The sequence below is a fragment of the Xiphias gladius genome, chromosome 6, assembly GCF_016859285.1.
Source record: "Xiphias gladius isolate SHS-SW01 ecotype Sanya breed wild chromosome 6, ASM1685928v1, whole genome shotgun sequence".
Classification (NCBI taxonomy): domain Eukaryota; kingdom Metazoa; phylum Chordata; class Actinopteri; order Istiophoriformes; family Xiphiidae; genus Xiphias; species Xiphias gladius.
Window position 1 is genome coordinate 8,323,588 of NC_053405.1, and position 14,073 is coordinate 8,337,660.

The window sequence follows — 14,073 nt, forward strand, 5'->3', positions numbered from 1 at the left end:
TTGTCTATATAATCTTTTTCTGATTTGTAACTGCTATCATTGACTTTGTCATCCAAATCCATTGTTCTCACAGTTTCGTAAATGTTTCCGGAAAAACTTCAAAAGCCAACTTCTGTCTTCGACCTGTGTTGGAAGTGTGTTTAGCTCGCTGCATAGCTCGGCATTGACATCGTGAGGGCAGAAGTCTGCTTTAATCATTAAAAATAACAGTATATATTGTTGACCCGTTTTTAAAGACATCTTCAAAAGGAACAAACAGGCTTGCGGCTGAGAGCCAGTGACACACTGGAGACATCAGAGTATTGAGAGACGGACTAATGCATTGTTGACTTTTATCTTTACACAGGATTTGTTGACAAGAAGAGAAACATAGAACACTACAGTATATGACATGACCATCAGTGCAGCAAACAAGTTATTTTAATACTGAGAGACGTGCCTGGACTGTCTTAGCAGCACATAGATAGGATTTGATTGAAGAACTTAAAATGGGCCATCTGTGAATTTGCGATGTCAGTCATCTTTGATATTTTAATTTGATCACATTATTTTGAGATCTCACATTTGATTTAAATGAACAGAATAGGTAAGCATAGGTGGTTTCGGAAAAGGTACCGTGCCTCTGTCTATTTTAAGAGAAGGTCGTGGAGTGCACCTATGTAAATTGTTTCTCCTTGAGGTGGATAGTGAAAATAGAGAGGGGCACACTGGGCTCTCAGTTTACTGAACAGCAGCAGGGAAGTAGCTCAGCACTGCTGAGAGCTGAAGGAGAGAAGGAGCTCTCTCTGTACCTCCGTCTATCCGCCTGCCGCCTGTCCTGTAAACCTTATCAGTTTGTTGGCATTCATTCATACCTCTCCTACATGGCCCTGTCTGTATTTCATTTCCACTGTCAATGTATCTTGTTTAATCTCCGTCTTTCTCTTGAGCTGCCTGCTGCTCCCTGCCAGAGAAAAGCTGTGAACTGGAGCACTGAACACGGTGTCCAAGCACCCTTGGGTCATTTCAGTCAGTCTCTGCTTTGCCAACCAGTACGGCAGACATGCAGTAACAGCATATTTTTGTGCAGTCCAGAGTCCCAGTTTCCCAAACACATCTAAGCAGTGAGATCATCTTAAGTCTTGCATACAAGCACTTTATAGAACTGTGACAGACAGCACTTTCTATCCTACCATGTGGGTTTTGCTGAAAATTTGTGCAACAACGGAAAACAAAACTTAAACCCTGCGGCACAATATACCAAAGATGGATTTGATCATAATGTTCAACTCAAAGGTACAACTTTACAGTATTACTACCCCGTTTTGACAAAATGAGCAAAAAAAAAATCTTAATTGGGGCCTTTTAGAGCGATCAAGACATTTAAAAAAAGTACACACTGGCTCACAGTTTTGCTCGGGTTGAAAATCAGAGAGTACATGTAAATGCAACTGTCTCATTACTGACTTACTTGGTGGCTACATAAAAGCAGCTTCCCTAACGCACTGGTGAAGAAGTATGCTTATGACCACTGTAATTAGGACATGAATCGGGAAGGGAACTCTTGTGCATAGTGTCCCCGTGGGTTCAGGTCAGTTGTTTTTAGTAGGTCACATGTCCCTAAATCATTTCTATGCAATAAGAGAGAGGAAGCCACGCCACCACACGCATCTGTGATCATATATAAGAGCATAGCACTGCCACATAAATGGAGGGAGAGCCTACAGTCCATTTTTAAATCTCCCCCTGCGTTCCAGAACAGATTGCAGAGTGAAATGTCCATAATCACATTGCACACTCACACAGGATATACACATTGTCGATGTACTCATCGTCAACTCCCATGCACAACGAAACCACTTTGTCATTTAGGGTTCACCCCCCACCTCTCATCCCTCTCCTCCCCTCCCCTCCCATCCGCACGCCTACTGAGCTCATCCCAGGTGCCTGCTTTGCCTGTTCAGCCACTCTGCCCACCCACGCCCTCACACTCTTAGTCCCAGCGAGCAGCAGCGAACATTTTCCTGCTTTCTTCTTCTCCTCTCTACTCCCACCCACTCCAAAAGGCTGTGAATCACTGATTGACACACTGAAGCACCAGCATGGCCCTTGTGTTTTAGATGGAGAGGGACTAACATCTTTTTTTTTCACCCCCTTGGTTTGTGAAGCATAGCCCATTATCATGGGGTTTGACTTGCACATAGGTAAAATGCTTTGAAAGATACAGAGTTTGTGTAACCATGCAGGGCGGCTGCAGACCGACATGAGTTAATGCACGTTCATGTGTGTATGTGCTGGAGTGTGTCCTTGAGTGTAATGCAGTGCTGGCATGCGTGTGTGCCAGGGGGACTGAGAGAACAAATTAATTGTTCTCTCATGGAAACGTTGTTTAGCACTTAGTGGAGTGATTCACGTGTCTCTGAATCAGCCTGTGCAAGTGACAGGCAAGTCGTTGCTGTCTTTTCAGAGAACCGTTGCTCAATGATTCATGTCCCCCAATCTGTCGGTAGGCACCGACTATTGTATGAGCAGCAGATAGATCAAAACGTGACTTCCCCTCAGTTTTTTTCAATTGAAAATAAAATGTCTGTGCTTCAGTTATTTGCATTCTTTCTTGGGCATAAACGTGGTTGCATTTAAGATTCATGTTGGTCAGGAGCATTCCTCACTTTTTGATTTTTCTGGAGAACATAAGTGTGGGACTTGGATTTGTAGAACATATAAAGCTATGTGGTATTAGGGCAGGACAGAGTCTGAATCAAAAAAAAAAAAAAGCCTGCTGTTGATCAGGATTCTGATATTAAACCTGACATATCAAGAATCATGTTAAGCCCCAAAATGTCAGTCAGGTGATGCAAGTAACATTTTTTTTTTCTGGACTGACTAATATTTTTTTCTATAAAGGAAAATAGTACCCATTGAAATTTCCCAGAGCATGAAATGACATTTTCTGATGTAGTGTTTTGTCCAAACAGCAGTACAATACCCAAAGAGACAGGATATCAGTTTACTTTTTGACACGGTAAAGCAGCAAACCCTCGTATCTGAGGGGCTGGAAACACAGAATGTTTGGCATTTTTTGCTGGAGAAATTACTGAAATAATTATCGAAGTGGTTGATTTATTTTCTGTTGATAGATTACTAAGATCTGCTTTCCATTTTAACCGGTAGTTTCATCAATTACTATTAGTGCTGCCTCCTGAAATCACATTTTCCTTAATTCAATCAAATAAAAACTGGTTACGTGCTGGTGGATTTTCATTCGTAACCTTTTCATTTGCAGGACAACATTCTGTATGTTTGACTTGGATTTTTTAGCATCAAACCGATACATGAACACGTGTAGAGTCCTTCACAGGAAAAATAGAAATACTGTTCATCCTCTATTGCTTCTGTTTGAAATTACACAAATTGCCCTGTTCTTTGGCCTTTCCACCCTGGAATGGACTAAAGGTAAGCTTGATTGAAATACTCATGCAAACGGTCCACATACAGTTGGTGTGCTTCAGTTACACTGCTTCAGCCACTTGGCAATGTGAGATCATTTTCACCCACTGACAACTGTGATTGTCTGGACTCTGATCTGCCAAGAAGTGCTTCACACAGATGGCAAGAGAGGGAACATGGAGGTTGGATGATGGAGGTTGATTTCACCGTCTCTTACAGGCCTCGGCATAATCGTGCTCTAAATATTTCTTAAGTGGGTTGATGTGTGCTTGCTCACATGTTTGTGTGCCTGCATGAGTGCGAATGGTTCCTATGAGTGTGACTATACAGTGTGTGTGTGTGCAGCCTGCGGAAGCTACATAAGCATTGTGAGGACTCGGCAGGGAGCTCTGTTCCCCTCGTGTTTGCCAGGAGTAGCTTTCCACCCACGGTGGGCAGGCAGGCAGGCAGGCAGGCAGGCAGGCTCCGCTGGCTGCTAGGTTGGCATTCACTGGATGAGTTGGGTAGAGAGGAGGGAAGGCACACAGCCATTCATGGTCACATTATGCACATGGAGAACAGGACGGCTTTGGTTGTTGAGAGAGATTCTCCAATGAATGCCTGCCTCTCTCTCTCTCTCTCTCTCCTTGACCAAAAGAAGTAATGTGTTAATTGGGCTACAGAACAAACATAAGAACTGAGTTTCTCTCTGTACCCAATTGTACACTATTGTGTATACATTTACCAGTTCAGCTTGGTCTAAAAGGGACTGTACATGGTTTACAGAGCATAAAACACTTGTTAAGGCTCAACGTGAGGATGATGGTATATGCACTCCTTTTTGTTTTGGCCTACCATGTGGAGACGGCATGTTGTTTAAAGAACTGATATAGGTCAAAAAGACTGACGCCGTACCAACAATCGAGCAGCTCCCAGAGTAGCAGATTACAAACCCGTAACTGAGAAGCCTACGAACGCACAAAACATTCATTTGAAGATCTGATGGCGGTGCTGGCGGATCTTAATTGGCTCCTATGCGTTCGGCAGACAGTTGGGGTCGCCAGGAGTCCGAGGTGCAGCCCGGCATTCAAGCCATATGTGCGGCATATAAGAAGGCAGTTTCATCTGCGAGCTACCGCGTCCTAAACCCCTCTTTTCAATCTAAAAACAAGGTAGGTAACAGACCGCAAATCTGGCTGGTTGCAGTCTTACTGTCTTGGAGCAGCCGCATATCTTTTAAAATGAGACCGTGAAACCGGCAACAGAACATCCGAAAGATGACTGCACAAGTTTAAAGATGATAGCCTCTCATTTCATGACACAGGCAAGTAGAAAAGTGGGTAGACTAAGTGAGTTAACACAAATATTTTTATTCCAAGATTAATACGTTTAAGAATTAACACGTTTGCTTATTAAAATAATCCCTTTTTTGTGTTTTATTCGGGGTGTTTTACCTTTCTCTCACTCTTTTTCTCTTTTACTGACACACACCTCCCACCTGCTCTCTCCCTCTTTCTCTCTCTCTCTCTCTCTCTTTTTTCCCTTACACTTTTCCCTCAGCTACCCAAGATGGCGGCAGCCTCATCCATCCAGCCGCCGAGCGTTCACTCTTCTCTTGCCCGGGAGAGCGCACTTTCCCTGGTGATGGACAGCCACGGGACCCGGCAGCCGGGGAACGGGGAGGCTGCGGCGGCGGCGGCGGCGGCGGCAGCGCAGCCATCGGAGCCGGGGATTAGCCTGCGCGACCTGCCGGACCTGGAGCCGGAGGAGATCAAGAGGAGGCTGGCTAAAACTCGCCGGGAACTGAGCAACAGGAGAAAAATCCTCATTAAGAACCTGCCGCCTGACACCACGAACCAGGTACGCGTTTGTTTACACCAGAGGAACTGGGGGGGAAAGTAGCGTGGGTCACTTAGTTTTCAGTTTTTGCGCACATCGAGACTTATTGCGCGCCCGTGGGGTTCATCAGATTAGTTTACACTCACTGTTGTACTTTTCAGGACGTTTAATCTGTATTGTTCCGTGATAATAGAGACTTGTCTGATGCTACTAATGATAGCGGGGAGCAGTGACCCGAAATTATCTTTGCCTAGTATTTTCACCTCTTTTCTAACCACATCTTCAGTGGATATTCAAAAGCTAGTTTTATTTGGACGGTTCTCAAATTCAGCTACCTTAGGATCACTGGCAGTGGGGGTGTTGTAAATGTTCTCGTTTGCTTAAAACAAATTAGTCATTAAGTTAAACACCCGGAAACTTTTCACACCATCACTCTAATGTTAATGGATCTGAAATTCAATCACTGACGCAAGTTACCTAAAAACACAACAATAATGTAAATGGCTTTTGCATTTCTAAGTGAGTCATTTGCAACAGTCGCAGACACTGTTGATGTCTCTCACCTGTCAATCATGAAGCAACATTTCTGATTTGCAGATTGCTTTATCCACCATTTTAGGATGAGGAAAATGTATTAATGCGCCTGTACTTACCTCAAAAATATATGGGAGTTATGAGGTTGGTCAAGTCAGAAAGCAGGATTACTTTATGTTGATGTGGGTGTTTGTTTTTGTACGAACACCAGCTTGACATTGTACTTTATCCACCTTTTACCGCTAAATTATCAAGCATTTTCATTTCAATCCTTGCATGGAGCGGTGCATTGACATCAATTTTTTTTTGCCATTGTCAAGTAGTATCTGTTGTCTTCTTGCTTAGTCCTTCTTTCGACTTTCGCAGCATAAATTGCAGTACACCCAAGAACTTCATATGCATGTTTCTTGTCAAAGACCACCGAGTGACTTCACTGTTTATAACTCGATGACCTTTTTGATTTCTCCTAAGTGTCATTCATCACTTGTGTCAGCATGCAAGCCTTCATGAGGCAGCATGTCGAAGGCGCTGATTCCTTCAGGGTTGTAGCACTAAACACTCTTAGAGAGAGGCACACTGCCAAGGAGAACCAGCACTCTGCCTGCTGTTTCTGTGTTTAGTTTATGTGTGTAAGGAGAAGGAGAGGAGGAGTGTGAAAGAGTGCGACTGCACGGTGTGTGTGTGAGAAATGAAAAACGGAGGGGCGAGAGGAAAAGTCATTTGGATCAGGTGAAGCAACAGAAGTGGAAATTCTCTCTCTGTATTTTCCACATTATTCATGTGTCAGATCGAGCATGATATCTTTAGTGAGCCTGAGCAGAGCAGTCAAAGACCAGAGCTGCACGAAGTCTGCCCTGTGTAACGTGCCACATAAATCTATCTGTAAAAAGGAAAGGTTGACACTCTTTGACATTATGCAGTATGAGTTACTGGCTGGTAGTGATACTGTTGAACTGGCATTATATCAGGATATGGATTTTATGCTTTGAGACATCTCAGAAACGAGCAATTAACAAACATTTAAAACCACATTCCAGCATTCCCAAAAATGCTTTAACCATCAAAAGAATAAAACATTGTTTAATGGTTAACGCTTTCTTTTGCATACTGTATTATGGTTTAATATGGTCAATTTGCTGCTGTTCATTTCTCTCTGAAACATGTTCATTTTATTTCTGTATATCTTTTAAATCATTAGTTGATGATTGATTATGGAATAGAAGGATACAATATTTTAATAACCCATCGTCTAAGTCTTTTATTACAGAATGACAATACATTTTCTTGTTCCAGCCTCTCAACTGTAGAGATTTGCTGCTTTTCTGTTTTCTATCATTGTAAAGTGAATATTTTTGGTTTTCCAATGGTTGGTTGGATAGAAAAGCAATATGAAAAAGTAATCTCGGGCTCTGGGAAGTTGTGATGGAAATTGTTCATTATTTTCCGAAATTTTACAGACTAAGTGATTGATTAAACAAAAGAATGATCAAGATTAATGAGTAATCCTAACTCTAATCAGTATCAGTATTCATACCACCTGATATTTGTCTCTGGTTTAAAACCTGTAGCTGTTCTTGCTTGGTCCAGCCATAGAATCCAGTGAGATTCATAGTGCAGGTGTTAACATAATAGTAACTCCCATGAGGTTGTAGAGTGCATTCAGAAAGGATTCAAACCTGTTCACTTTTTTCACATTTTATGTTGCAGCCTTACACTAAAATCGTTTACATTCATTTTCTCAATCATCAATCTACGCTCAGTACCCCATAATGACAAAGCAAAAAGAAAATTTTAGAAATTTGTGCACATTAAAAAGGAAAAACTGAAATATCAAATTGACATAAGTATTCAGACTAGGGCTGGTTGATATGGACCAAAAATCATATCTTGGTATTTTGAGGCTGAATGGCGATACACGATATATATCTTGGTATTTTCTACAAAATGGGTTAAATATTCAGATGTAAGTCAAAAGCCACTTGTGAGATGTCACAGCAACCTTTAATAAATACAGACTTTGATCAAAAGAAAATGCAAGGACAGGATTACCTTCCCTGCTTGAAAATATACAGCTACAAAGCATTTAAATGGAAAATTATGTAACATAAATAGCATATATTACAAAAAAATAAGCATGTCTCTGAGAATGCTCCTTCAGTGGTTTTCAACAACGGAAACAGATTGATTAAAATAGAGTACAATTACAGGTTTTTTCCTATCCTGCCTAACAAAACACTAACTGTGCAAATAAAAATAAAAATGTAAACAGAACAAAAACAACAGGCCTGCCCTGTTTGAAAATATACAGCTGCACAATTTACCATCATGTAAATGAGAAAATATAGTGTGGACCGGCGCTGTGTCTCCCTCCATGTTGATGGAGAACTTGTACAGAGTGGGGCTGGGTTTGCGTGCAGACGCAGAGGGAGAGTGGGGGGCGGGGTTGCGCAGACAGTATATGAGAGGAGAGATGCAAACACTGGCACAGCTTTACGGAAAAAAAATGGTTATGTAACGCAAAATTAAACTATATTTATATAAACGGTCTCATCCTATATCTGGTTTGAAAATATATCGATATACCTTAAAAAGTTGATATACCGCCCGGCCCTAATTCAGATCCTTTACTCAGTACTTAGTTGAACCATCTTTGGCAGCAATTACAGCCTTGGCTTTTCTTTGTTGTGACACAACAAGCTTTGTACATCTGGGTTTGGGGATTTTCTGCCATTCTTCTCTGCAGGTCCTCAAGCTATATCAGGTTGGATGGGGACCGTCGGTGGACAGCCATTTTCAGGTCTCTCCAGAGATGTTGGATTGGGTTCAAGTCAGGGCTCTGGCTGGGCCACTCAAGGACATTGACAGAGTTGTCCGTAAGCCACTCCTGCGTTGTCTTGGCTGTGTGATTAGGTTCATTGTCCTGTTGGAAGGTGAACCTTCGGCCCAGTCTGAGTTCCTTAAAGCTCTGGACCAGGTTTTCATTAAGGATATGTCTGTACTTTGCTCCATTCAGCTTTCCCTCAACCCTGACTGTCTCCCCCTGCCACTGAAAAACAACCCCACAGCATGATGTTGTCACCACCATGCTTCACCATTGGGACGGTAATGGGCAGGTGATGAGGGGTTCCTGGTTTCCTAAGGACATGAAGCTTAGAATTGAGGCCAAACAGTTCAATCTTGGTTTAATCAGACCAGAGAATTTTGGTCTTCACAGTCTGAGAGTCTTTTAGGTGCTTTTCTGCAAACTCTAAGCAGCTTTAACATGTCTTTCACTGAGGAGAGGCTTCCGTCGGGCTACAAGCCCGGATCGGTGGTGTTGCAGTGATGTTTGTCCTTCTGGAAGTTTCTACTATCTCCACATAAGATCTCTGGAGATCAGCCAGAGTGACCATCAGGTTTTTGGTCACCTCTCTTACCAAGGTCCTTCTCCCTTGAATGCTCAGTTTGGCCGGTGGGCCAGCTTTAGGAAGAGTCCTGGTTGTTCCAAACTTCTTCCATTGAAGGCTTATGGAGGCCACTGTGCTCTTGGAGCCTTCGGTGCAGCAGATTTTTTTTTTTGTAGCCTTCCCCAGATCTAAGCCTCGACACAATCCTGACTCTGAGCTCTGCAGGCCGTTTCTTCGACCTTATGGTTTGCTCTGATATGTATTGTCACCTTTGAGATCTTATATAGACAGGTGTATGCCTTTCCAAATCATGTCCAATCAATTGAATTTACCACAGGTGGACTCCAATCGAGGTGTAGAAACATCTCAAAGATGATCAAGAGAAATGGGAGGCATCTGAGCTAAATTTCAAGTGCCATAGCAAAGGGTCTGATACCTTTTTTAATGTGTTTTTTTTCAGTTTTTAATTTTTAATAAATATGCAAAAATGTCTAAAAATCTGTTTTCACTTTGTCATCATGGCGTACGGAGTGTAGATTGATGAGGGGAAAAAAATTATTTAAACGATTTTAGTATAAGCTACAACATAACAATTTGAAAAAGTGAAGGGGTCTGAATATTTTCTGAATGGACTGTACATTTATGGCAAAGGAACGTCCTCGTTGCTGTCTTATATAACCTGTCTGATAGACTCAACAATGTCCAGCCGACTCCATCTCCCAATCCCCTCATACCTGCTGCCCCATTAGTGAACACTATATTAAAGATTGGATATGTGTGTGCGCGTGTGTGTTTGGAGTCTGTGGTGCGCTATGTCAGATATATGGCTCTGCTGACAGTCCTCATCTCAAGGAGAATTATGGGGAGGGAAGATTGCAGTGAGAAAGAGTAGACAGAAGAGCTGGGTGAGAGGAGAGGAAATGAAAGACAGATTAAAAAAAGGAATGTAAAGGAAAGAATAGAAAGGGTGGGATGAGAGGGGGAGGGGCAAGCAGGGAGAGCCATTTGGAAAGAATAATGGGGACGTAAGACTAAGACGTATTATTCTTTTTGATGTTGACGCTATCCCGCTTAGATAGGAGTCATTAACATTTCAGATTCTATGCAATTTTATCAAATCTGTCGGATTCATGAAAATGCTATCTCTAGCATTTTATTGACACAAAATCCACTGTTAAATCCACTTATTGAATTAAAATCCTTTTTGAATTGCTTGTTGAATATAATTAGATTTAGGTTTCAACATTTGCAAGTTACCAAAATTATAATGAACTAAAACTCAAAGATTCAGTTGAGCTCTATAATGAATTTTTGTTTACAGAAACAGTGCACTTTTGGCTGATCTATGGTCAAAACCTGTAGCTACAACCTGAAAAAATTACATGAACTGGAGAAGATACAAAGGGTAGATAATTATTTATCTGACAGATTGGAATAACAGGTGTGACTTACTGAAATTTTACAGCATGTGTTTCATGAGCTACTTGCTCCAAATACTGGATGTACCGATTCAGAACTACTAAGTTTATAAGCTTAAATTATTGATACCATATGCATGAAAGCTAAACAAGGAGAAAAAAAAGCAATGAGAGGTGTTGACAAGAGTTTTATTAGTATCAGAGCATAGGGAATTCGGTTATCAGATCCCAACCCTAGACATGATCCCTCACCGGTTTCCCACGCGCAAACGACCAGGGTAAAATGAATGTGGGTAGTGTGTGTGTGCATAGGGAGGAGCTTCCAATGACTTCTGCTAAGTTCTTACGCAAGCTGTGGACCAGGCTGTGTGTGTGCAGTTGTGTTTGCATACAGGTAAACACAAATACATGTAAATGTGACAAAACAGTATGTGCCTGACCTGTTCTCTTTCCTCCTCTCACTTTACATGCTGTGATGTGTGTGTGTGTGTGTACGTGTGTGTGTGTACGTGTGTGCGCATGTGTCAGTAGCAGATGTTCATGAAATCTGCCCTTCCTGACAGTGGGCAGCCCTCATCACCTTCATCACTTACGTGCCTGCATTAGCACATGTTTTTGTTAGTCACCTCGAAGTTTTGCAGATGTTTGTGTTGCAGTTATCCCGCAGGCATTCAATATGCACCTGTTAGACTGACTACTGTTAGTACAACCAGGAAAAATCAACAATTTATTTATTTAATAAATGGTATAATTTGGCAATGTCTCAAACATGTAGGTGACTTTGTGCAGGGTGAAATAATGAACTTGGCTGGAGATAGACAATGACTTCTAATGCCTTGACGGTTGTGGAGAGGAGGAGTGTTGTAGTGTATATTATAGCTAAGTAATTTGGCTAAATCAATATTAGGATATTAATAGGAATATGTTTTTGGTATATATCATGGTATGGCAAATACATGCAAAATTACATATACAATAACCAGACTAATGTCCAGTGCAATGTACTGCTTTACTGTTATACACCAATCAGCCATAACAATAAAAGAAGTTACCAGTTTTAATGTTGAATTTTGTGTGTGTGTGTGTGTGTGTGTACACATGCAGTATATTGTGGCATCACAAGGGGACATGTAGTAGAGGGGGGCTACAGTCCCATATAGGATCAGCTGCCATATCACAAAATGGCTGCCGTTGTGTACACTACATCTCCCAGAATACCTCATTGGTCAGACTGGTGTAGTTGCTTATGCCAGCAGAGTCTGCCAGCTGCTCACGTGTCTGCTTTATGACCCTCCTGGGGGAAAGTGGAGACCACAGTCCAATGTGCCCAGTAACTGTAAATCAGCATGATGTAAAAGCACATGGCTCTATTCCACACGTGCCTGAACCCTGGTCCATGAGTCTGGGTTGGAGGCACCTTCGCTTGCTCAAGGCGGGCCAGTTTCAATTGTTTGTGTCCACGGAGACACCCGCGACTACCCAACAATCCTGATGAAACTCACAACTAAGGGCTACTTTAATGTTGAGGTGGGAGGAATCAAGACCCTTCCAGTTCCAGTCCTCTGCCTTTCTGATGATTTTTAGGGAAGCCCAAAAGACCAACAAATTTTAGCCCAAGCCTTTACTGTGGACTCTAGCGGCGCTGAATTGAGCAACTCACAACAGCAGCCTGGGCCAAGTGAAGATGACGCTGTTGGCCCTAGAGAAATGTCACCCCTGAAAGGTCAGTACAGAACAGCTCAGTTACTTGACCCGACCCTTGGTTATGTATTAAGAAATGTCCGAGTCCTAAAGAGAACTCTGTTGGAAACCAGGTTAACTACTTCCTACCCTTAATTTGCAGTGAAAATGGTGTCTTGTATCATGTAGTAAAAAGTAATGATAAAGTCACAGAGCAACTCCTTGTTCCCCTACTCATTGCTCCACAGTTCTGCAGTTAGTGCCGCAGTTGCCCAGATTGCCAAGTCACAGCACCAAAACAGACTTACAGGAACCCCTTTGTCTCTTTGCCTATGATTGAATCCCCATTTGACAGAATGGTTATGGATATTGTGGGTCCACTCCCCAAGAGTGTTCACGGACACCAGTACATCTTGGTCATAGTAGAATACGCTACCCGGTATTTGAAAGCCATCCCTTTTGAAAAAGGCAATTGCTAAACAAATAGCAAAATAACTACTCCTCTTCAGCAGTGGAGTAGGACAAGACTCTAAAAGCCATGCAGAGGAAGGCCATCAACAAAGACGGAAGAAATTGGGACCACCTTCTCCCCTACATTCTGTTTGTGGTACAAGGAGTTCCTCAGTCTTCCACTGATTTCTCACCCTTCGACTTGCTGTATTCTCACAAACCCAGGGGTCTTCTATACATAGCTATGGAGGGTTGGGAGAAGCAACCTTGTCCGCATTGTACTACAATTGAACATTTGGGGGATGATGTGAGACAAGATGGCAGCTGTGGTTCCCATTGTGAAGGAGCACATGAAGAAATTACAGCGAGATCAGAGTTCAGCTTATAACAGAGTAGCCCAAACCAGAGAATTCAAACTGGGAAACAGAATGCTAGTGCTGATCCCCACAGTGGAAGGCAACTTCTTGGCTACTTGGCAGGGGCCATTTAGGTAGTTGAAAATGTTGGGGAAGTCAATTACAATGTCCGGCAACCGGGCAAGAGGAAAGGTGAGCAAATTTACCATGTTGACCTCCTAAAGAAGTGGCAAGATCATGAGCCATTGTCCAATCGTCTTCCCCCCCAGCGAGCCGAAAAAGAACCTGCCCAGGACTAAGTGCAGTTTGGCCCAGACCTCTCTCCTCACCGACTGCAACAAGCAAAGGAGCTAGTGGATGGTAATCAGAATGTCTTTTCATCCCCCCCTGGGCTGTACCCACCTTGTGGAACATGAAATACGCAAATCAGCCAAGATAAAACCAAAAGCCGTATTGGGTACCAGAGGCCCACACTAAACTAATGTAGGAGTAAGTAAGGAAGATGTTGGTACATGAATGTAATTGAAAAGTCAAAGAGTGCCTGTTCAAGGCACATCATCCTGTGAGACAAGCCTAACAGCTTAGTATGTTTCTGTAATGATGTCAGAAAAAAAAAAATGAAGTGTCAGGATCCCTTGTCTGCAGGATCAAAGGAGGGGGCTGTTGCAGTACTGGGTGATGCCTTTTGGTCTGTTTGGAGCCTCCACCAGCTTCCAGTGCTTGATGTATCGGGTACTTAAACCCCATCACGAATATGCATTTGCCTATTTAGATGATGTTGTGATTTAGAGCCCCGACTGGGAGAGCCCCGACTGGGAAAGCCACTTACCTTGTGTGCAGAAGGTCCTGGAGTCCCTCTGACAAGGAGGCTTGGTGGCGAAACCCAAGAAATGTAAGCTGGCCTTCAGTGAGACAAACTACTTGGGGTACACAATTGGGCAAGACCTCATCAAACCCCAGGAGGCAAAGCTCTGTGCCATCCAGGACTCGCCAAAACCGTTGACA

At 42.7% G+C, this 14,073-nt stretch overlaps 1 protein-coding gene across 3 annotated transcripts in view; it reads left to right on the top strand.

Annotated features, from left to right (window-relative positions):
- raver2 (ribonucleoprotein, PTB-binding 2) overlaps positions 1-14,073 on the top strand; it is a 108,485-nt gene that overhangs the window by 2,765 nt on the left and 91,647 nt on the right. Inside the window, exons 2-3 of one of the 3 annotated variants that reach the window (XM_040129668.1) lie at positions 4,453-4,577; positions 4,966-5,265. The exons of 1 other annotated variant lie outside the window; for it this stretch is intronic. In XM_040129668.1, coding sequence (XP_039985602.1) covers positions 4,453-4,577; positions 4,966-5,265 — 425 coding nt within the window. One more of the 3 variants, XM_040129669.1, reaches the window with a different exon arrangement.